Source organism: Lepidochelys kempii, chromosome 4, assembly GCF_965140285.1.
Source record: "Lepidochelys kempii isolate rLepKem1 chromosome 4, rLepKem1.hap1, whole genome shotgun sequence".
In the NCBI taxonomy this organism is placed as follows: Eukaryota; Metazoa; Chordata; order Testudines; family Cheloniidae; genus Lepidochelys; species Lepidochelys kempii.
The window spans coordinates 98,631,966-98,656,595 of NC_136383.1; the positions used below are offsets into that span (position 1 = coordinate 98,631,966).

A 24,630-nucleotide genomic window follows, 5' to 3' on the forward strand; every position below is an offset into this window, starting at 1 on the left:
CCCGCCGACAGGGGAAGGGGGATGCAAAGGGGTGAATTGCCCAGAGGTCCGGCAATTTAAAAGGGCCTGGGCGGATGAGATGCATACGTATTTTTTAAATAATAATTAAGATAAAAAGAAATCTGGTTTCCTGCTGCCGCGGCTGTGTCCAGAGCGCCGTCCCTCGTTGTGACAGTGACAGTTTGCCGTAGCTCTGCTGCACCCTGCTGGTCTGGCAATCCGGCAGAGCGTCAGCAAGAGCCGCCTGGGAACTGCGGAGCTTGCTGCCTCCTCTGGCTGCTCGGGAGCTGCTGTGCCGGCCTTCTGGCTGTACGTCTGAGGACAGGGAGACTTTAAAGAGGAACAAGCTCCCTCTGCGCTATCAGATTTCCTCCCCCCGGGCCACAGCTCTGCCCCAGACACAAGCCAGCAAGTTCAGCCACCCAATCGAGTCTCTCTAAGTTTGCTGAGAGGCAGCTGGGGCTAGCTCCCCCTTCACTGCTGCTAGCACTGGCTGACGGGATGCTGTCGCAAGCGCAGGATGAGGGGCCACCTCCACCGCTCAGCCAGGGAACAAGGCGCTGGTTTTCCTCTGCCTTTGCCCCTGGCCACCTCCCCCGGTCGATGTGGCGCACCATACCTGCCGTCTCATTGCTCTGGGTGTCAATGTCCCACAGCACGAGCAGCACAAGCTTTGTATTATATGTTTGAACTTTGTTGGTCATATTCAGTTACATCTTGTATATCAGTTTTTTCCTTGTCTTTCGATTACACATGAATCATGATTAGGTGTCTAATTAGCATACTTGATACTTTAGGTGTGTCCTTACTTTGTTCTTCTTTAAATGTTTTTTGTATATTCCATAATATATTTAATTTAAATATATAATTCAAAATAAATTCTACATCTTATATTTAGGTTCACAATTTGTTTAACACTGGTGCTGTAACTCGAAAAAAAAAGTTTTAACTTGATCAAGTAAGGCCACAACTTATGCACAGTGGGTTCAAATGTGCTATCTATCAATAGGATAAAAAGTAGTGTTGTAAACCTCAGTCTTCCCTTTCGAGGGGGGCCATTGACTGTTCTTCCCTGAGGCCCGGAATTGCTGTTGGCGGGCCTGGGCACAGCTGGTGTAGCCCAGAGGAGACTGCTTGAGGGGCTGACAGGCTGGTTGTGTTAGGTTGCTGACACCCAGCTGGGCACAGGCATGACTCGGTAGTGCTGGAGGCAGTGGTAACAAGTTTCAGAGTAACAGCCGTGTTAGTCTGTATTCGCAAGAGGAAAAGGAGTACTTGTGGCACCTTAGAGACTAACCAATTTATTTGAGCATAAGCTTTAGTGAGCTACAGCTCACTTCATCGGATGCATACTGTGAAAGTATAGAAGATCTTTTTATACACACAAAGCATGAAAAAATGGTTGTTTACCACTACAAAAGGTTTTCTCTCCCCCCACCCCACTCTCCTGCTGGTAATAGCTTATCTAAAGTGATCACTCTCCTTACAATGTGTATGATAATCAAGGTGGGCCATTTCTAGCACAAATCCAGGTTTTCTCCCTCCCCCCCACACAAACCCACTCTCCTGTTGGTAATAGCTTATCTAAAGTGTGTATGATAATCAAGGTGGGCCATTTCCAGCACAAATCCAGGGTTTAACAAGAACATCGGGGGGGGAGGAGGAAAAAACAAGGGGAAATAGGTTACCTTGCATAATGACTTAGCCACTCCCAGTCTCTATTCAAGCCTAAGTTAATTGTATCCAATTTGCAAATGAATTCCAATTCAACAGTCTCTCGCTGGAGTCTGGTTTTGAAGTTTTTTTATTGTAATATCGCAACTTTCATGTCTGTAATCGCGTGACCAGAGAGATTGAAGTGTTCTCCGACTGGTTTATGAATGTTATAATTCTTGACATCTGATTTGTGTCCATTTATTCTTTTACGTAGAGACTGTCCAGTTTGACCAGTGTACATGGCAGAGGGGCATTGCTGGCACATGATGACATATATCACATTGGTGGATATGCAGGTAACGAGGTGACTCACTGCCATGGGTGCCCTGAGAAGTGTCACAAATGTACGGTCAGGAAAAGTTATCTGAAAGTGTTGAGGAATAGTAAGGTATTTCTTCTCATTGGAGATTGTTATATAACCTTTTGATTTCATGTTGCCTTTGTTACTGAAGGCTTTCACAGAGAATGGCTGAGAGGAAAATGGTTGGTATTCAATGTTCTCTTTGGATATGTCTACACTACAGCGTAAGCCCAGGGTTCAAACTCAAAACCTAATTCCCTTCTATCTACACACATATTGTGCTAACTCAGGGCTCAGAGCACAAGGTCCCAGGACCCCATGGGGGTGAACGCCAAGCCTGAGTCACACGGGGACCTAGGATTCAAGCCCTATTGCTTTGTAGGTTAGACGCAGCCCCATGGACCTGTGGTTTGGAAGTCTACTAAAAGTAACCCACAATGCCACGGGCTGACTTTCTTTGTCCTCTGGAAATTAAGTTTGGTGGACAGTCAGGTTTTTCCACGCTGCACTAACAAAGGGCTAGACTGGCCACATTTTGGAAGGGTGCTAGGAAGTCTGGGGTATAGGTGTTTGGAATCATGCCCACATAATGCAGTGTAGATGCTGCAGACCCAGGCTGGGACTCAAGGTTCAAAAATTCCTAACCTAGGACTTCAAATGAGTTTAAACCAGGGGTAAGCAACCTCTGGCACACATGCCGAAGGCGGCACGCGAACTGATTTTCAGTGGCACTCACATTGCCCGTGTCCTGGCCACCGGTCTGGGGGGGCTGTGCATTTTAATTTAATTTTAAATGAAGCTTCTTAAGCATTTAAAAAACCTTATTTACTTTACATACAACAATAGTTTAGTTATATATTATAGACTTATAGAAAGAGACCTTCTAAAAACTTTAAAATGTATTACTGGCACACGAAACCTTAAATTAGAGTGAATAAATGAATGCTCGGCAAACCACTTCTGAAAGGTTGCTGACCCCTGGTTTAAACCCTCAAGCCCTAGGTTAACAAACCCAGTGTCTGCGAACTCAAGTTCTGCTAACTCTGAGCTTACATTGCAGTGTAGACATACTCTCTGTGACTGACCTCAGGCCTAGCTTTGTCCACCAAAGACGACTCCACCTTCACACTTCAGCTTAATTCCCCTTTTAAAATTTAGATGAGAGACTCCTCCTGAGCAGACTTATCAAGCCATTCAGTTTGGGAGAAGCAGATAGTTTGTTCTGGAGATGTAATTTGTACTACCAATGATAAAGTGAATTGTTGCATTCTCTCCTGAAGAGTCAGCAACAAATCTGGAAGCTGTAGGCCTCTACCAAGCTTCTGTGGGCCAAGGCTCAAGGTTGGCTCCTGAACTGAGCAGAACTGGGTCAGTTTAAAATCTTGATATCTCTTTGTTGTTTTTTAAACATCCATGTTCTGCAGGCTGGGTTAAGTTCTATTATTAACTCAGTTTTCTGGTGTCACTGTATTTTTCTAATTAGCAGGTCACAGATATTGAGAGAATGCTTCTAGTTATTCACCAATCCGAGGAAAAAAGTAGTTTAGCGAGCTCAGCCAATGTTTGGTATGTTACAGGTTCATAGGCAAATCAACTGTTTTGTTTCATTTTGTACAGTTGAATTTAGATATTTAGTTTTTATTTAGTTTGAGTATGGGCCAGTAGTTTCAGTACTCCTTGTGCCGGAGAATCTCCCATAAAAGTCAATGGGAAATGCTCTTGTGCAAGGAGTACTGTACTGGGCTCTGTGAAATCAATGGAGCTGCAAGCACTCAGTACCTCTCAGTTACTTGCCATTTGTCAGAATGAAATTCATCCCCATGCAGAGGGCCAGTGTAAAACCTGTGCATCACTTATATCTTGTGCAGGAGTGGGCAAACTATGACCCACGGGTGGGATCCGGCCCACCAGTCATTTTAAGGCAGACCTCGAGCTCCCATTGGGGAGTGGGGTCTGGGGCTTGGCCCGCAGGCTCCGGTGCTCCAGCCGGGGCACAGGGTCGGGGGCCGCTCCATACATCTTCTGGAAGCCACAGTATGGCCCCGCTTCGGTGCTCCAGCCAGAGAGCTGGTCCCCCTCCAGCTCCTATGCAGTCCAGTGGCCCCCTCCAGTGCTCCAGTGGGAGCTGCAGGGGCGGTGCCTGCAGATGGGGCAGCGAGCAGAGCCGCCTGGCTGCGCCTCCATGTAGGAGCCTGAGAAAGGACATGCCACTGCTTCTGGGAGCTGCTTGAGGTAAGTGCCGCCCAGAGCCTGCACCCCTGAGTGTCTCCCTACACCGCAGCCCTGATCCCCCTCCCACCCTCTGAACTCCTTTGCCCATGGCACCCTCTTACACCCCAAACTCCTCATCACGAGCCCCCTCCTGCACCCTGAACTCATTTCTGGCCTCACCCTGGAGCCTGCACTCCCCACCAGAACCTTCCCCTCCCCGAACCCCAATCCCAATTTGTGAGCATTCATGGCTCGCCATACAATTTCTATTCCCAGATGTGGCCCTCGGGCGAAAGAGTTTGCCCACCCCGATCTTGTGGCCTTAAAATAATGCTTAGGTTCTATTGGAGCTTTGTTGATTCACACCAGCTGAGGATCTGGCCCTAAAAATTTAGTCCCCTTTCAGAAATTTCTTTACAAATTAAAACCACACACATAGCAGTCTGTTTACTTAGTTTATTCATACAAACAATGATTACACAAGACTGTATATTGTTTGAAGACTGCAATAGATTTCTAATTTAACAACTCTGTAACAAAATTTAACTAAATTTAACATTTATGAAAATATAACTCTCTGATTGGGTAATTCTTCCCAACAATACAAAGTTTTACATAAAAACATTCAATATGATCTATTAAGTTGCAAACAAGTTAGGAAAAGTCATTCAAGTCACTTGATATACTATATTGGCTTTTACATAGAACATTCACACACTACGTTAAATCCTAGGTTGGCATTCGTTTCTTGGAAATTTAGTGGCATGGAGTTCTAACTTCCCCAAAAGAAAAATGTAGTTTGTTTAAATTCTTTTAAAAGTTTGCCAAGGACATGCCATGTTTAAGATAAGTAAAGAGTGGGATGGGGGGACCTTATCACCCGTTAGATACAGATAGCTACTTCTTTTAGTTACGTGAAACTGTTTTTTAAAAAATAGTTGACAATATTTCACAATTTCTGTCTTGAAACTGATAAAACTGTATAAAAGGCTCAGAACAGTCGTAAAGCAAGAAGTGAAACATAAAGGAGCATACATACAGTATGTAAACCATTACCAATTGGAACAGTAAAGAACCTTTGGACAGTCTTTAGATTTTATGGAATATTTCAACACATATACAGGTATATTCTGTTAGTCCCAGAGTATTTGGTCATCTGATCTGTGTTGAACACAGGAAAGAATAGGAATGGTAGTAATAAGGCAAACGCTATCAAGAATAATACATGGCATGTCTGAAAGCTTTCTATTAAGATCACTGTAGGGACTTAAGAGATATTCCAAACTTTTATACAACAGAGAGAAGTGAACAGGTGTTTGACTGTTTATCTGTTAATGCCCTTTCTCTTTGAAAAAGTATTTGTTTTATCCAGTACTAATATGCACTGTAAAAGAGACAGAAAAACAATACAATTTCAGTGTTAAACTTCTTCTTTTATGACCTAGGTAATAACTAGTTTTTATCATTTTTATCAGACTATAGAAAAATCCTTGCATGCAATGTTTGTAACTTTCAGTACTTTCATTTAGATGAAGACTGATTTATTACCTCACATGTAGATGTGTTTGGTGTTGATTGGCTTCTACCCCTTTCAACCCAAATGTTAATCCCAATTTTTTTTTAAAAAAGTAGCTATTTCTTTAAATGATGGAATGCATCAAGTGTTCCAGGTTGGCAGGTGACATCTTGTCATTGCACCATCAAGCGGAAAAACACGTTTGCAAGTGGGTATAAACTCAGGGTAACAGTTGACCTAGCTTTGTCCACAACGAGGCTATCTGGATTATAAAAGAGTGTCTTGCCTCTTATCCAACAATAAATTGAGTTTTGTTTCTAGCTAAAACTCTGGCAACCCCCAAATAAGATTTTCTAATTCCTGTAATGGTATAACAATTATAATAGTATTGCTAGAAATTGTCAGTCAAGGCCCTGGATCTAACCTTGGACTAAACCTTGTATTCCAAAATTTTAAAAACCCTGCCGCCCATTGGATAAATGTTTTTCACATTTGGTTGATTTTTTTTTTTTGCTTATTTTTGTTCACATAAATGTAAGAATATTTGTTGAGAAAAACAGCATTCCTGCCCTCAGCTGTTCTTCGTCTTTCAAGAAATGCACTGGTACTTACTTTTGAATCAGAAGACTAGCCTATGCACAAGTATTATGTATTCAGGAAAACTAAGTCCATGTTTCTAATCAGTTATCAGCAGCAAAATTGTGTCCTCTGCAATCTATGGCTGCGCACACTTTGTCATAACAGTAGTTATGTTTTTTGGGTGTTGTTGTTTCGCTTGTCTCAGGGTCTGTCACTGTGATGGGGCTATCTCTTGCAAACACCTCAGTAGACTCTCTCCAAATGCAGTCTGCATTCACCTTGAAGCTATAATTGTGACACTTTGGCCTAATCACTTGTGTTGCATTACTGAAAATTTGACGGCTGTTTGAAGTAGCAATTTTAATTTTCAGTGCTGCATCTACTCGATCCACTACAGTGTAAGTACCTATACTTCCATCATCAAAGCCAACAATAATATTCAAATGCCTCTGTGAGAGAGAAAGAAAGGTTGGAGTTTTGTAAAGGGAACAAGCACCAATGTTTTTACCATCAGCCAGTCTCATTACAATTAAGCTAGAGATGGCACCATTGTCATCATCCTCTTCATTACGAAAACAGATGTACACAAGATAGCGGCCATCACGGGACAGCCTCTGTCGCCAGATAATTCCAGGGGCATGAACCACACGGAGTTTGCCGCTGTGTAAATCAAGCACATTGATGTTCTCATCACCACGGGACAGAATTCCTAGCTTCCCATTGGGGGATATTTCAAAGTCTTCTAAATCTTTTAAGAAATTACTAGGCAGTTGTACACGCCTGCAGATTACTTCCTCTGTCAGACTCCAGATGTTCACTGTTTCAGTGGATGTTATAAACACTACAATATCTGGGCAGTCTGGGATCAATTTAATATTAACAATGGTTGCACCATCATCGCAGCAAAATTTCTTGGTTATACTTCCTGTCCAGAGACTTACTGCCAACACTTTATTCTTTGTCATTCCAACTACAAATGTATTAGCAGTGGTTATAAACGCATTCTGTAAGGCAACTAAAATATTGCAAACTCTGTGTCCCGTGGCCAGTCGCCAAACTCTGGAGGCATTTTGTTCACAGAGCGAGACGACAAACTGATCGTTGTGTGTAATCATCAGCTGAGATATCCTTTGTCCATTAATGCGAAAGATATTTTCGCCGGTAATGGTGTGCCATACATATTGGCTACATTTGTCATCTGATGTAATCATTATTTCTCCAGAAGAGGTCAGCACACAGTTTTCAACAATACCTTCATGCTTGAACACAGCTTCAATGAATCCAGTGCTGAAGTTCCACTTATGTACAGATTCTGATCCATCCAGTGTATAAATTAATTCACCTCTGGTTGGCAACACCAGTCTTTGGATGGGTTTGCCAGATTTGTCAATATTGGACATAGCAGTTATGATATCTATATCCCAGATAGAAAGGACACCACTGGTGGATAAGGATAGCAGCATGTTATGGTGACTGGGTTTAATTAGTCTGACTATGGTTCCTGAGATTTCCTGTAAGCTTGCCATACACTGTCCTGTATCTCTCCTCCAAACAAAAATGGCTGAGGTATTTTCCATAGAAGCAATTATACAGTCACCGTTTTTGGATAACACAGCAGATATAAAGCGCTCATTGTGTTTTGCTCTGAACTTTTCAGTCACTTTCCACATGCCAGTGTCGAGAAGTTCTATACTGAGTGCCTTACAAATTAAAATTGCACTTTGGTCTTCAGAAAGTTCAATGCTGACAACTTCGCTGTCTTCTTTCCTGCAATCGAAGTCATCTGTCAGTTGGGGATTTGTGATTTCCTCAGTGTTCCAAACTGAAAGGCCACCCTCATTGTCCACCATCACCATTTCTTGAGCAGTGTCCAGAACAAGAAGAAATTTCACAAATCCACCTGAAAATTCAGAGGTCACGGTGGACAGTTTCTCTCCACTTCCTAAGTGAAATATAGTGGTGGTGTTAAGGTACTGTCCGCAGAATGCATAGACTCCATCTGGAGAACACTGTACACAAGTCACTTCATACCAGCAGTGGAAGTGATAAAGAGGCCACCCATAAAGCAGATCTATTATAGTAACATCTTTGCTGGCTTCCAGCCAAGCAAGTGCATGATTAATGGACAGTGTAAATCCATTTATAAAATTTGAGCTTCCCCCAATTCCACAATGTTTTGATCCCTTAATTTCTACTTCAGACAAAAGACAGGAATTTTGATGATCGTAAATCAAAAGTGTGTTCTTTGTTGTAGCCACTACAAGATATTTTTCATCATTCGTAAGTTTGATCCCTAAGATAACAGATTGAGCTGTTGTAATTTGCCTTAATAGCTGGCGAGTCTCTGCATCCCAAGTACTGATGGAGCCATTTTCCAGAGCAGCAATGACTGTATTTGGATTAAAAGTAGGCAGGATCTCCGTGACCTGCATACAACTGGATGACAAGGGTAGTCGCTCGGGGCTGTAAGTCACATCCATGGAGGAGTGCAAAGGAACGATAGAGCAGTATTTGGGTCCATCTCTGTCACATTCTAAAAGAAGGTGTCTCAATTTAGGCAATGAGCTGACAACTGGAAGGAGCCTCTGTTGCAATTCAGCAGAGAGTGAACCTGGATATTTTGTTACTTTGAACTTTATACTGCGAAGGGTACTTGCCAGAAATTTCAGCTCCTTTTCTTGTGAATAGTTATAAGCCAGTTCTATGTCAGAAAGTGCTTTGTCAAACTGTCCTATTTTAATCATTGTGTACAGCCAGCTGAAGTTCATAATGACACCATACAGCAGATCGTCTGATCTTCCACATCTTGTCAAGTGATACAAAAGTTCTGTCATTTTCCTGTGATTGACAAAAAAGATGTCAGGCTCTAATGGATTACACTGAAAGACCCACGGCTGATCAGGTGCTTGCCTGTCAAAAGAGGTGAGATCCATACAGTGCTTCTCCTCATCATTCATGCTTCTACTGTTATTGTCAAGGCACCCATTCAAATACTGATCTTGGCTGTAAAAAGATTTCCTTCTTCCACCTGACCAAACACCGAGGAAGTACTCTGCCATGATTGTATGCATTTCATGTACATCTTCCTCACTGTGGAGATACAGTTTCTGGGCAATAAGCTGCAGGTGCCTATTTGCCCACACTAGAAGTGTTACATTTTTCACTTGCCGCTCTATCAAGTATCCCTTTAAGCCCTCCTTAAGCCTTGCAATGTATATGTACGGTACCCTCAATGGGTTACATTGCCTGACACTATCATTTAGCTCATACATAACACTGTTGTCAAGAGCTAAAATATCTTCCAGTTCCATTTCACTCAGGCCAGATTTGGACATTGTGATGTAGCCCAGTGCTCTCGACAACAGCTTTAGCCCACACTTATTTTCTAATGACCAAAATAACTGCTCGATGCTTTCATGAACAGTGACACAAAGGGAGGACTCATCAACATCTTTGTGAGATCTCCAGTTCCTAACCTCTCTGAAGGTTAAGTTTACAAACATAGGCAGTGTGCACTTTGAAAAAGCTTCATTGACATAAATTTGTTGCCCTGATGTTACTTTTCTTTTAACACGCAACAGCTGATGTTTCAGTACTTGGCTGCACATCTTTCTGTCTCTTGAAATCAACTCAATGTAGTTGTCCTCTTCATGAATAAGGCACCTCAGTTTTTGCAGGATCCCATGTTTGTTCGGCAGTGTTGACATGATTATCCGTACTGAACGGGGAAGGTGAATGGGGAGCCACCATAGTTTCCTAGCATCATCGTTATCTGAAAGCTGCTCTAGGGCATCAAATATTATAACCAGTGGTCTGTGAAATGAAGACTCATTCAACAGATTTATAAACAAGTCCCGAAGATCATGAATCTTTTTAGGGTAACTTTGTACTAGGCAACGGTAATTAATTGCTAATTGTTCACAAATACTTTGAAGCAGATTCTTAAGATCTGTACTCATTTCTGTGGATCCCAAAAATCTTATAACTACCACAGGGTCAGATTCTGGTCCCATCTCTTCCTGCAGCCAAGTATAAGCCTATAATGTAGAAGCATAATTTAGTTAATGTCTAAATTAACAGAGCCAAGTGAAGCACAATAACAGAGCACATAATTGTTTTACTTATGGTTTTATAAACAGCATTAATTTGTTGGAAAACATAAGTTTATTTTTGAAGTGTTCCTGTCCGAGTGGAAATGTTCTAAATAGTGGGGTTATAGAAAGTGTTAATATTATACATCACAAATGAAATATTAGATTATATGTCATCTTTAACTCAAGCAATACTGCCAGAGCACTCAGTAATACAGCAGTGGAGCTGCGGTTTTCAGTGGAGACAAGTTCACAGACATATGAAATGTGCTCCTCACACTTCACCATGATAATCTAGTTAATGATTGGACAGGCATATGTGAACTAAACGACTTCTGAAATTTTGAAATAAACACAAATCATGGAACTTCTGAAGCAATTCAAGAGGATCTGAAACAAATTAGCATGTCTTGGAAACGTGCTTTACTTGTAAGACTGATACCATATAATCATTAAATGGTGTCACATCTTTATAACACCAGGGAACAGGAAGGGAGGGACTAATGATGTTACAATGGTGTATTTGTAAAGTTGTTTATTTCACAAATAAATTAATTCTTACCAGTGATCTAGGAATTGGATGAAATATTTGCATTTCCTTAGAAAGCTCTACTAACAATTATGTTTTGGCTGGAAATATGATATGGAGATGTGGCTACTAGGATGTACAGTGCCTCTTTCCTGAATAGATATCCAGTAATGTGCAGAAGACTGGATTTATTGTCTGTATCAAAGACTAATCTTAGATCTGTTGATACCACAATAAGGAAAATGGGAATTAATCTGGTCTACATTTACTGCCTCTATTAAGATTAGCATATTATAAAATATATTGGTTTTTATTTTTTACCTTCTTTGCCACTTCAGCTAATAAAAGGGTTTTTCCAGTGCATGGTCCTCCATATATGATAAGAGGGTTAATATGTCCTGTTTTGCTGTGCAGAGTGTATTTATGAACTATGTTTAGCGCCTCACACCTGTACTCATAGAAAGAGGAGTACGTTTTACATAATGAAGAGTGTTGAAGGACTTCATCATAAAGCAAGTCTGTCTCAGTGTCAAAATTCTGTTGTACTGTTGCCTGAATTATATCAATCATGTCTTCGTAGAACTGTTTACCAAGTCCTTCAATGTAGTGGTTCTCTACTTCTTGTGAATAACCAAGTTTCATGTCACAATGAGTAACAGAAGTGTACACTCTCAGATTAGATGCTGCAACACTAGTAGGAATAAATTCATCCCGGAGTTTGATCAATTTATCATGGGCTTCTGGATCCCGAAGAACTTTCCCACCTATATGAATTACATCCATGTATTTTCCCATCTCTGGAATTTTAACAAAACGTTCAATGTTGGCAATTTTCCGAATGTAACAGACACACTTCTTCAGGAAAGCTGGTGTTTGTTTTCCCAAGGCAAAATCAAGCTCATCTTCAACAGCTGGAGGGAATAAAACAGAAAATAGGGAAACTGTTAGCTTCCTTCAAAACAAACAGAGGAAAAAAATCTCTGTTCCCTCTAGATGAACAAGCAAACAAAAAATACTGTATGCAAAATGTATCAGGTGCAGTTTTATTTAGTACTAGCTATAATACAGGACTCAGCCTCAAGCATGTATAAATTTACTTTTCTCCTCTTTTAAATTATGTGTGAGAAATGACAATCAAAAATATACTTTGATAATTGTGGAAATATTGCTGGCTAGATTATGAATGGGTGCATAGATACAGAATATTTTGTGTACGTATTCTGAACTTTACCAGAGGAAAGATATCTCTTTGCTTGGCTGTGTTTCATTTTTCCTTTTTCATGCAGCAACTTCACAGCAGTCTTAAAAATCTTCTTAATCTCTTCTGATATGTCCTTCCATTTGTTCTCATTTGTAGAATTTGAAGATGATTCCATCTTTTAAAAATATTCATAGTTAAACAGTAGCTGTAACATCAGTTTCTACAACTTCAGAAAGCAAAGGATTAATATTTAAGGTAATGATATACACAAGAAAGGAGAATACGGTTAATAATATAATGCATACATTTTAAAAAAAACCTCCAGTATATTCACTCTTAACCTTTTATATTGGACAGATCATAATTTTACATTATAAGTTGTCCTGAATATAAAACATAAGACTTCCTGAAATAGTGCACAGAACTAAAATGTGAACAACATTATTCAGGGGGTAAATAAGAATAACCAGTAAAATATGAAGAGAAAGTGGGTTTTTGGGTCAGGCCTGGAGTACTATTATTAGGGAATAATAATATTTTTAGATTAACTTTCATCCTTGGATCTCAAAGCTGAAAATTAGGCACAAGGAATTTCAAATTAAGCACCCCAAATTAGGTGTCACTTTTGAAAATATTGGATTTTATTTGATGGTACTTCAGTTCTTCCTTTGCAGAATGGTGATCATAATCTGACTTGCCTCAAAGGGGTGATGTTAGGCTAAATTCATTCATCTTTGTAAAGTGCATTGAGATATCTGGAGGAAAGTTCCTGTGGGCCAGATTGTAACCAGGAGAGAGAGCAGCCCATTGGCAGTTAGGCAGGAAGTGGGTGGAGCCTTGGCTTTCCTTCTAAGCCCTGCATTCCAGCTAGCGCAGCTGAGCTGGTGCAGAGAGGGGAGTAAACTGTACCAGGAAAGAGCTGGCACATTTTACTTCCCCGTATGGAGCAAGCAGGAAGCAGGGACCAAATTGTGGCTCTCTGAGTCACAGTTTTGTCCCTGCTCTGCTCCTGGGGCAGTACAGCTAAGCACAGCCCCTTTACTCATGTCAGATTTTAAGATTACAGGCTAGCCCTATTTAAGTACAAAGTAATTTTATTATTATTATTTCTGATTTAGTGCTAGATTGTCAATTTGCAGTCTAGTCCAGAGTATGGGGACAGCACCTCATTGTGCTGCCTCAGGGAATCACAATCTCTCACAAAGCCCTTCCTGCAGAAAATTCAGAGTTGCAGATCATTTTATATTCCGTCTGTTACTTCTGTTTTGTTTACTGGGTGTAAAACTGCACTAGTGTTGATAGATGAACCTTTTCTGCTTAACCCTTGTGGGACAGTAGCTTGGGGAAATCTATAAAATATTAATAAACAAAAATACAAAAAAACCTTCAAGATCTATTTAAAGGGCTATTTTGGGCTTTGGGGGGGACGTTATGTAAATTGTTGTCCCCCCCCAGTGATAAATATTTCAGACTCTGCTGCACTACGTTTTCTTGAACTCTTTTAAGTCCTTACTGCTCAAACATTTTTTATGCAACAGAGGAGGTTATTGCATTTTGTAACATGGTAAATGCATGCTATATAGTGGTTTAATTTCCTTTTGTAGTGTAATTACAGTCAGTATGCACTAAAATAAAGTGACATTTTGATATTGCTTTGGGATATAGCTCTACCTTAAAGGGTTTATTCTCTTCTTGGAGAGCCAAATTCTGTCCTTGGATATAAATCGGCTCTTGCTATATGAGGGTAAAATTGGGCCCTGTATCGTGCATAGCTACGGTCAAACAAAGTTATGTGCACATATAGGAGGTGAGACTAAAGGGGACTGTTCAAAAATATTTTACTAAGAAACTTTTTTTAATATGAACTCCAATTCAGGGTAGTCCTTGAGTGTGTGCTTAATTTTAATCATTTGCTTAGCTTAAAGCACATGCTTAAGTGTTTTGCTGACTTGGGGCCCTGGGGAGAAATTCCCATTTGCCGTGTAAGTCCTATTCATGGACTTTTAATGAGAGCCCCATGCAAGGGCTGAGAGAGAGTCTTCCCCACTCCAACAAGCAGGATGGATAGAGGCACCTATGCAGTCATTCCTCAATTGCTGCAGAAGGCTCATGAGCTGTAACAGTGCTTGCAGCCCACTATCATTGCCCTATAAAGGCGACAGCTGTGAGCAGTGGACCATTCTTAGACCCAGCAGCCTTGGCCCATCACTCCCCATGGTGTCCCACACTTCCTCCTTCTGGACCATCACAGAGCCAACCTCTGCAGTGTGCAAAGAGTTCATAGACTATGGAGGTTCATTCCATTATGACCCCTAAATTGTTTTCAAATGATGCTGGTGAATTCCATCCACTGTGACCAATCTATGTAGGTTTTTTTATTAAGGACATGAAGGTAATTTACCGTATTATGATTGTTCTTCAGCATTTCAGATTTTGGTCTGAGGTAATATGCTGGTGGCACCGCATTTTCATCTCTACAGTACCACTCTTCCAAAATCCTTGTCTCTAGCTTTGCCTCCACAGCAGCATCTAGGATCATTTCAAATTCCGATGATTCAACTTCTCCAGGTATTCGGATGGTCCCATATTTTTCTCCCAACAGGCCCTGTGTATTTACAACAAAGTATGGGTTTAGTGTCCCTTTCCAGTGATGCTAAGACCCTAGTCAGAATATGGCTAAATACTTTCATAAGAATCAACATGGCATTAACAACAGTTCTATCACTTTGAAGTTACGAGGAAAGTAAATAAATATAGTTAGGCTTTGTAGAATTGGATTTTTATTTTTTTTATACTTTCGATTGCTAATATCAATGTTTATTTTAAAGTATTTTTTCCAATTTTTACCTATTTAAATTTTCATAGTTCTGGGGAATTATAGGGGTGTCAGGCAATAATTATTTAATGAAATAGACATTAAGATTCAAAAGTTAAAGCTTTATAACCATTAAAACACAATCTATCAGTCTCACGTCAACACATACAACAGTGGACGGTGGAGGTGTCCTGTTTATGAATAAAGACAAAGGATTTTTCTGGTATATCTTGGGGTGCCAAGTGACACAATGAGTCCTTCACTGAAAAGGCAAGCTGACAAGCCTGCTTGTCTCATGAAAGGAGGGTCATAGCCGACCTGACTGTAAAATGCTGTGAGGATTTTGGGTGACCAATACTCTGTGAGAGTATCTTGTTAATTCAGCCTAGGGTCCAGAAAGCATGTTATGATTTTATTTTTTGTTACCATTTTTTCCCAATACTTATACTTGCTACTATTTGAATCTCTATGCTTTGTTAAATAAACTTATACTTGATTCCACTATAAACATATGTAGGTGCTGTGTGTTAAGTTGAACGGTGATCTGAGGTGGAACTGATCAGCTGGGCTGCACTTGCTTCTTTAGAAGTAGTGAATCTGTGACTTCTGAGTATCCAGCGGACCAGGGGCTGGGCATTCCAGGGGGACACTTGGAGGGCTCGAGGGTTGGGGTGTGGCAATAGCTAGCCTGTAGAGTAACAGTGAGGCCTAGAGGGGAGTGCTCGTGCTGCCTGTGGCCGGAGGAGTTGGGGAGCAGACCCACGGCAGGCCCAGAGAAGACTTTCTTCCACTAAGGGCAGGTACCTTAAAATCATCAGCCTTGGTTTTGTAGAAAGCTGGTTGGAGAAATCAGTCTTGCTCAATCAGAAGAGTCAAATAATCATCCTTCTGATGAAATGAGAATGTTTTGATTATATAAATTTCTCTAGTTTGTGATCATTTCTAATTTGCAGTTTTCCCTAAAAAGATCCACATCTCTTCCCACAATGGGGTAAACACGTTGCAAAGTTTAGACGTTCATTCTCCTAATCTACTTTTTAGAATCCTAGGTTTTCTGTAGTTCTGCAGCTGCACAGTGTGATGTTCCCCTCTGGTGTTATCTGGACGGGTGATCTGCTAGGTCACTCCAATTCTCGACTCTGGGAGCCAGCCTTACCCTGCTCTGCTTTGAGAATCCCCCACTCCTGGGCTCTGGCATGTAAGCTGCTCCTTGGATTGTGCAACCAAATGACATTAGCCAATATCTCCAGTCCCAGACACAACCCTAGAAACCTCCATCCTGCAGTATCCAGTTATGTCTGCTGGATGCTGCAAGCTTATATGAGTTCATCAATGTAACAAAGAAGTTGATATGTACCAGGCTTGTTATCCCAAAGGGAGTCTCTGACACACTTCAAACCAAACACACTATTACTATAACATTACTATAACAACAATTACTATAACATCTCTATAACAACAATGCTCAGTGCATCATGAGCCTTCCGAAGACATCTGACATGACAAACTTTGAATTGGATACCACACAATCATTTTACAAGGATGTGCCCCCGAGGTACAGAGCATCACACACAGATTAAGCAGGAAATAATAACCCTTCCTCTTCTGCTGCTGCTGCTTCAGGAAAAAATAACTTTTTCTCTGTCAGACTGAAATTGAGCCTTGTGCAGATGGCCAATACAAAGCTTATGCACTATTCCAGTCCAGTGTAGGTCATACATAGGCCTTGTGAATTTCACCCTCTGCAGAACTCCACTGTATGGATTTTGCAGTTACTTTTTATGTCGATTATTAAATGAAATTACCAACGCTGTACTTTTTCTGTATTTGGGCCCCGTAAATTCAATGAGGAGTTTTGCCTGAGCAAAGATGGTAGAACTGGCCTTTCATTAGCAATACTAAAATATCTAAGTATCTGCTGCATTTTTATGTTATATTTAAGGCTGTAAGAAAATCACAGGCCATGATTTTGTTGCAGAAACTGCAACCTTTAACACACATTGCCTCTTTTCATAGTTGCCGCAAATTTGAGTGAGTAGCATTGTGACCTGGGGCACTGGGTTGCAGTGTCACTCAAATTTGTGTTTATCATGGTTTTTATTTTGGTTTTTTAAACAGTTTTTTTAATAGTACTTGAACCGACCGCAGCAAAATCACAACTATAGCAAATTGTGGCTGCAACTTCTGAACCAAAAACCATAACTTTCATACAGCCTTATATGCAGATTACTGCAGCTGACTTAATTAATTCAAGTTATTCTTAAGGAGTCTTTCCTAATGGAATCTGTACACTTCGCTTTTCTCTGGTACAGTCTGTATTGTTATGTCTCCACAGTACTGGAAGTAATAAAAAAAATTAAGCAGTCTTTTAAGACGAGGAGGCAGGTTCTTTATTCTATATCTTATCTAAAGCTATCATTGCAATGGACATTACCCAAACAGTCATGCATCACTAGATCATCATTCTGAGTAGTGGAGCAAAGCACAAATAGAACACTGATCTGGGTGTGGATAGGCTATGGAAGACTTTTAGCAATGGCTTTTTAATAAAGTTGAGGCATACACAGATTTTATTTAAAAGCTTTTTAATTATTTTTAACTGAACACTAATACAGTAGAGGGGACACATGTATTGCTGCCTGTCGTTACTCTGTGGATGGCATTGTCAGTACCTACTTATGTGACTGATGTCACTTGAAAAAACAGCCACAGGAGAGAAGGAATAGTATTTGCCCATCAAAATGTACATACAAAAGAACATCCCCCATCTGTTATGGTGATAGAGACCAGTCAGTAAAATGAGCATATACAAGAACAGAAAGCTTGTGCCACTCTGCGTGAAGTCAAGCTTTCTTTGTAGAAACATTTCCCTACCCCTTGCATTAGCTGAATAATGGAGAAGCTTTAAAAATTAGTCTGAAAAGAGAATATGCATTCTGTCCAGAGAGAAATGAAATATACCACGAAAGTAGCAGCAGTCGGGGTGGGGCTGAGAAGGAAAGAGAAATCTGAGTGAACTTACAGCATGGTGAAAATCTGCAGCCCAGGACAACAGGGCTGGCTTTGTTGATACTCTGTATTTAGGATAACCTGGAGCCAACAGCTACAGGGCAACAACAATAGTGAACAACACACTGTGTGAGGAGACTATGTGCGAATGAACATTCCATCACTTAGAAGGAGGTGGCTGAGGGTGGAAGGGAAGCTACTTAAGGGTAAATCCATATAGGTACCCCATTTCCATTAGAAAGTTTTCCCAAGGTCTTCTCAAGGAAATGGAGGAATAGGAGCCAGCTGCAGTGCACATTGCAGAGCTAGGCTCCTCTATTCTTCTCCTCACTATAGTACAGAATGTTTTGAAAAGGGAGGGCAGATTGTTTTCTAAAAAGGGAATCCTCTGTGGAATTCTGGGTTCCTTGGGGTCCAGGCACACTGAAAAAAACTGGCAGAACTGGATTATTATTAGAGATGGCACCATTTTAAAGTGTGGGAATGGGAGTGCGGCTGATGTAGATTTAGCAACATTGCCAATTAGTGGTGGAAAGATAGTACAGCAGTCCCAGATAAGTAATTATTTCTTCATATATATTGCTGTTTGTCTTCTCTTCACTTTCTCTGTATTAGAAAATAAATACACTTTTTGTTATATAAATAAATAACAATATACTAATGGTGTTGTATTTCTCTGGCTTCCTTCTGTGCTCACTGGGTTTTTTTGTTTTTTGTTTTTTAAATCAAACTTAGAAGGGGGTGGGGAGAGACTGGAAGGGTGCAAAGAGTGAACTGGCCAAATACAGGGAGAATTAGAGGTTCATAAAACTGGTATTCAGTTTCTAGGTATATCATTTCAGGATCGGGCAATGTAAGGCCCTGAGATCTTATGCAATAGCTGAATTCTTGCCAAGATGTCAGTAGGAGGCTAGCTACAATGTGGTATCAATACCTGGCTCCAAGTGTCCACCTGAAAAAAAAGTCTAGATAAAGAGCATTGTTTGGTAAAGAGCATGTTTTCTAATCATTCCAAACTAGTCTGAGTCTACAATCCAGTTTCCAGACAATAATTTCATGGTGACAGTGTGAGTCATTGAACATAACATTTCTCCCATTTTCTGAAGGATGACATAAATAACTGACATTTTTCTTAAAGAAACAAATGTCAGATCCCAATATGAGGACCAGATAGTACAATACATAGCTTTGTAAAGAGAATAGTGTTCAAATGCTGCATTAAGTCACACACAAAAATTAGTTTGGTGGCCTCATAGGACATTTCTCCTTGCTCATGATCCACTGTAGTAGTTAGCAAAAATAGTAGTGTCTGCTAAAAAAAAAAAAAAAAGTCTGAGGACTGTAACCAGTATTCAGTAGACTGGAAGCTTGCACTTTGCTTGCCTGCACCTTGCCTAACTTTAGCCAATGATGTCTTTCAATTTCCTTAAGCACCAAAATGAGAGAGAGACGAAAAAATACTCTCTAAAAAATCCAACAACTTCTTCTGCCCTACTAGGATGTAATATCATATAATAAATCAGATCCTAAGCTGGTATAAACATACATAGCTCTACACCACCTGAGGATCTGGCTATATAAATACAATCTAATGCAACACCATATGTACAAATACAAAAATAAATCAATACAGTTCAAAAAAGATTTTTCATGTTTAATGCATCCTCATATTAAACCCACCAAAAATAAAAGGGGGAATATTGTCATTGACAACCCCTGTGAAAAATGACAGTATCTTACAGTCATGACCCAAACAATACATTTTACAATATTGATATGACAGTGTTTTGTGATTGTCAACTATAGAAAATGAGTATTTTTTTAAAGGGAAACGTTACTAAGAATATTTGTCCTACATTATATACCAGGAGACAGCTTGATATGCAGATTCATGAATTAAATCTCCCACACGATAACGCATTGACTTTTAATAGCAAAACAACAAATTACAGAATCATTAAATTGGAGGTGATTGAAATGTTTAATGCTGCCAGGGCGACCAATGCTGCCTCAGCAACCAATTGTATCTAGCTGGGGTTTGCATAATTAACATAAACTGTAATATAATGCCAAGAACAACCTCAGCAGTATCTCTGTTAGCTTTGTTAAGCCTGGGGCCAAAGCGACCATTAAAGGAAGATTAAACAATTATTATTTAGATCCAGATGGGAAATGTTTTTCTTCCCCTTTCCCGTGGTGTATGAATATACTCATATTACAGATGTACTCCTAGTCACAACAGAAGGAACAAAACTGAAATGATTTGGGTTTGCTCTTCAGTCATGACAGATTCACAGTGCATGTGGTGTAATTATTTCAGACACTTCATCACCAAAATGGTCACAGACATTTATACTAGCAGCTTTTATGAATGCAGAACCAGTGTGACTTTTAGGTTAACTTGCAGTTCTCTGAGATCCTCCATGATAAAGTTTAATAAGAACTGTTATGTCACAGGAAGTTGTACGAGTTACTAATTAGCTTTGTTCATCTAATTTTTGAGGAAATGACGCAGTAAGACCTGCAAACCAAGCCAGTTTAACAAGCTAGGTTTCCTCATGATCTGTGTAGTAATCTCAGATACTATTTATTGTAGTCACTGTAATTCCTTGCTTCACTACTAAAAGAGAAAGTGGCAGATTCAGCAAATATCCAGTTTTGTTAATGTTGGATGGATTGGAACAGGAGCTAAAATTGATGATCTTTTGCTGGACCTTATAGATAAGTAGCAGGGCTCACTCTCAGTCTTTATGATGCTCTGAATTTGGCACTGAAAATGGACACAATTAGTTTTTTCCACTGGTTGACTGTCTCTCTTTTCACAGAAATCGCATGGTTGCCGGCTCTCTTTTCTATTAACTTTTTAATGGGATACTAGTCTAAGAAATCATACTTGGAAGAATCAAATATAATTGGTTCATTTTTATAATTTTCCTATTATCTAAAGGCAAATAATACTTTTAACAACAATCTTGTGTCAAGTAGCCATTTTGCTCTGAGAAATATGTTTTGATTGCACTGATGCTTATCACATGATGCTCATCTATTTATCACCAGACAGCCTCCCAAACATCAGTGCAATCAAAACATATTTCTTGGCATCACCAGGGGTGTGTGGTGGGGGGAGACGGGTAAACTTCAACAGTGGTGCAAAAATGGTTAATACAATTATAATTTATTGTGATAATTCTTGGTAATTGTAAACCTAACTTTGCCTTTACTGAAGTTTAGAAGATTTTTGTAATTACAAATTCATACATGTGCACATATATGGCTTTGGAAAATAACCATTCTTATGCTTATGTTTTTAGCTATTTATTTTACTGAAAGTAATAGTTAAGCCAATTAAAGACACTCCTAGGAAATCTCTGCTTTCTCCCAATTAGTGAGGGGCGTGAAAAGCTTCAAGGAGAAGACCTCCTCCCTGGTGATACAGCTAATACTTATCACTTTCATGTCCAATTGCAGATTTTGGAATGCAGTTTTTCAATGACTATTTTGTTGTAATATTCTATGTAGTTTATTTTATGTGATGTTAGAGCTATCTGAATATTAGTTATTGTGATTTTTGTTTTTGTATAGAGGGTTTGGTTGGAGTTTTTAATTGTGAGTGAAGCTACTGTAGACTAACATTGGGAACTATCTGGTTAAAAGCAAACACCTAACAGGACTGTCTTCTTGAAGAGACGCCCTTCCCTTAGTTAACGGAAATTTTCTAGGATTTCAGAGAAAAGGATGTGTAGCACCTGGTTTATCAAGGACACGAAAGCTAGGTCAGGAGCCTCTTATCATCCCTTTTCCCTCTGTTCCCTGCCCCTCAAGTAAAAAAAAAAATTCTATGGGGATATTACAATGATATTGTAATTAAAGATATTACCAGCTTCTCTTGTAAAACACCAGGTGGTTTTTAGACCATGTATTCCTGGAGAGGAGACCTAAGCTAACCCCTTGGTAAACAGAAAGAAATAGTGGAATTTAATTTGGAATTTGAGACTTACATTGATTAATTGCTTGTTTTAAGACAGCTCCTTGAGTGGCTTTTTAAGTAACTGAATGTAAATACTTTAGTTGGGATCACTTGCCTTTGCCCATTTATAAATTGTTGGTTATCTCTGATATACCAAACAGGATTCACCTATCCTTAAACAAAATGCCTTGCCCATCTATAAACAGTTTTGGTTATCTATAATACACTAAAATAGGACTCTCTGTGATTTTGAAAATATAAACTCTGCTCTTCTCTTACCTAGAGAAGAGCGCTCCCATCTGGGTAGATTTACTCTTAAACTGCAATATCTGTTAACAGCTTTCCATAGAAAGGCATCAGTGTTTGCTTGTGTTTGTTGTTTTGAATTTTCTTTCTTTTAATAATAACATAGTCATAGTTAATCATTGCAATTACTTTGTCCTAAGGCATGTGACTAAGATAGTGGGTGTCAGATCTCTGAATTGGCACTAAACAAAACAATTATGTTTCTCTAAACTATAAATTTTAGTTATTTGGGGGGATAAAATTAACTGGTGCATGACTTGAAACACCACTTTTTACTTCATGTTTGAGTGTGCAAAACCCACATTTGTATATGCAGAACTGTCTATAGGTTGCATGTTCAAGTCAGTTACGGCAACTACAGTCTGACTATTATCCATGCACTTACTCCATTTGTGTGCACAAATACGTATTTTACACATGTTAACAGGTACATTGACAAATCAGGGAGCTTTTCTTAAAGTCTGGACCACAAATGGTCAGGATCTCAGTTTTACAAGGAATTTTATAATAAAGGCATTCTGTTTAACCTCCCATTCAAATGAAACCCCACCGCACTAAGCCAGCCGATTTCTTTGGTTTTCTGATATGTTATAACTTTAAATGCATCCTGTAGAAATTCCTTATGCTTTATTATGTTATTATAATATCCTCTGAAAAGCCAGAGGAAAAGCTGCCAGCTGAAAAGCAACCCAATACCATGAATCTACTGTCACAATAGAAATTGTGTTCTGTGTTCTATGTTTTGTCTTGTGTTTTGTGTTGTTGCTAGCACTGTTGTGTGTTTAAAAAAAAATACTGAAGACCTGCAGGAACTTAAAAATAAATTAAGCTTTCTGTCCCAGCTACAGGACAGCCTGATACAAAAACAAGTACATGCCAATGTAGACTTGGTCCAAATTGGTCTGGGTAACCTAAAAGGCCAATGGAATCTTTAGTAATGGCTTAATACTACCACATGGCTTATCCATAAGAAAAAAAAAATATTAGAAATAGGAAACTACACAGGCATAGCTATGGGATGCACTGAAATGCAGATACTTGCACTAGCTATTTTGGAACACAAAATGTTCTGCGTCATATTGGGAAATATTAAGGGTTTGATGCATTTGTTAAAAAAGAAAGAGATCATTGTTTGACACTTATCAATATGAATGGATGCAATATGTTTCCAGTATTGTAAACCAGACTTGTTAATGGGAGAAATTGTTGTCAAAATTGCACACCAACAGTCCCTGGAGGCAAAGGTATTGAAGGTTAACCCACTCCCCATATTACATGGGATCCTTTTGGCTACCCTGGACCTTGAGCCAGTGGGCTGGGGAGGGAGGGAAGCTATTGGACACTAGAGGTTGTACCGAATGGACTCCTCAAAAGTGGGTGTGCCTCACCTTGCCTGTTGCCCCAGAACCTTGTAGTAAAGATACATCACTAGGATCATGTATGTGGCATGAATTGGAATCACAAACTCAAATTGCCTCACAGTACTTTCTCTTGAATAGGCTACATAAAAAGTGACACTGACGATTATAAATCTTAGTGTCAAAAGGGGGATTATGTTGGATCATATTAAAGAAGTTCTGTATTAAAATCACAAATGAGTTTGATTCCCCAGAGTTTAAATTCCAGGGTATTACTAATTAAGAGGTCTCTTGGTTTTTGGTACTGTTTCTCTCCCTCTATGTGTGAAACTTGCAAGCTGCTAATTGTGTTAGTACATTCTAAGACAGAGGCTGTTCTCAAAGCAATTCACAGAGAGAGAGACTCAAAGCAATACTCTAACAACAGAAACAGCACCCAGAGACTCCCCACCCTTTTGTTGTATTAACAATTGTGATTAAAATAGAGATAGAGGATGTATGTGGATGGATGCTTGGTGTGGATAATAACTGAATGATCAGGGAGGTGCCAGCCTAAGAATCCAGTGTCCATCGGCTGAAGAAGGCGTCAAGTGGAAATAACCAGACGACCCCCCCGGAGGGCAGACTGGAATCCACCCAACAGCCTCAAGGATGGGAGAACCAAAGAACAAGATAACATCTTGGAGCCGTCAGGAATGTGCTATCTGCTGATTGATTCAGCAACAGCATGATGAAGCAATTCCCATAGACTGGCATAGGAAGAAATTCCTATAAAAATAGACTCTAAAAAGTGAGAACTTTGGGGTCTGATTCTGCAAACCAACTTCCAGGAGCATCAGATGAGCATCTGACAAGGCCCTGCTCCCTCCTCATGTCCAGGCCACCTGGCCAGTGGCTTGGTATGAGCAACTCTAAGGCTGGTAACTATGATAACAACCTTGCAGAACCTGTGTGTGTGGGTGTGTATGTGTGTGTTTGTATGAATGAATGTGTGAATAAATATGAGATTGAATGGAATGTTATAGCTATAA

General features: G+C 39.8%; 1 protein-coding gene across 2 annotated transcripts in view; it reads right to left on the reverse strand.

The window, feature by feature from the left end:
* Positions 1-4,759: 4,759 nt before the first annotated feature.
* Positions 4,760-24,630, reverse strand: part of NWD2 (NACHT and WD repeat domain containing 2) — a 126,823-nt gene continuing 106,952 nt past the window's right edge. For both annotated transcript variants that reach the window (XM_073342317.2, XM_073342315.2), the window contains 4 exons: positions 14,546-14,749; positions 12,175-12,319; positions 11,265-11,854; positions 4,760-10,360 (listed from right to left, as the gene is read on the reverse strand). In XM_073342317.2, coding sequence (XP_073198418.1) covers positions 6,425-10,360; positions 11,265-11,854; positions 12,175-12,319; positions 14,546-14,749 — 4,875 coding nt within the window. In that variant the 3' untranslated portion in view covers positions 4,760-6,424. The remainder of the gene's footprint in view (positions 10,361-11,264; positions 11,855-12,174; positions 12,320-14,545; positions 14,750-24,630) is intronic.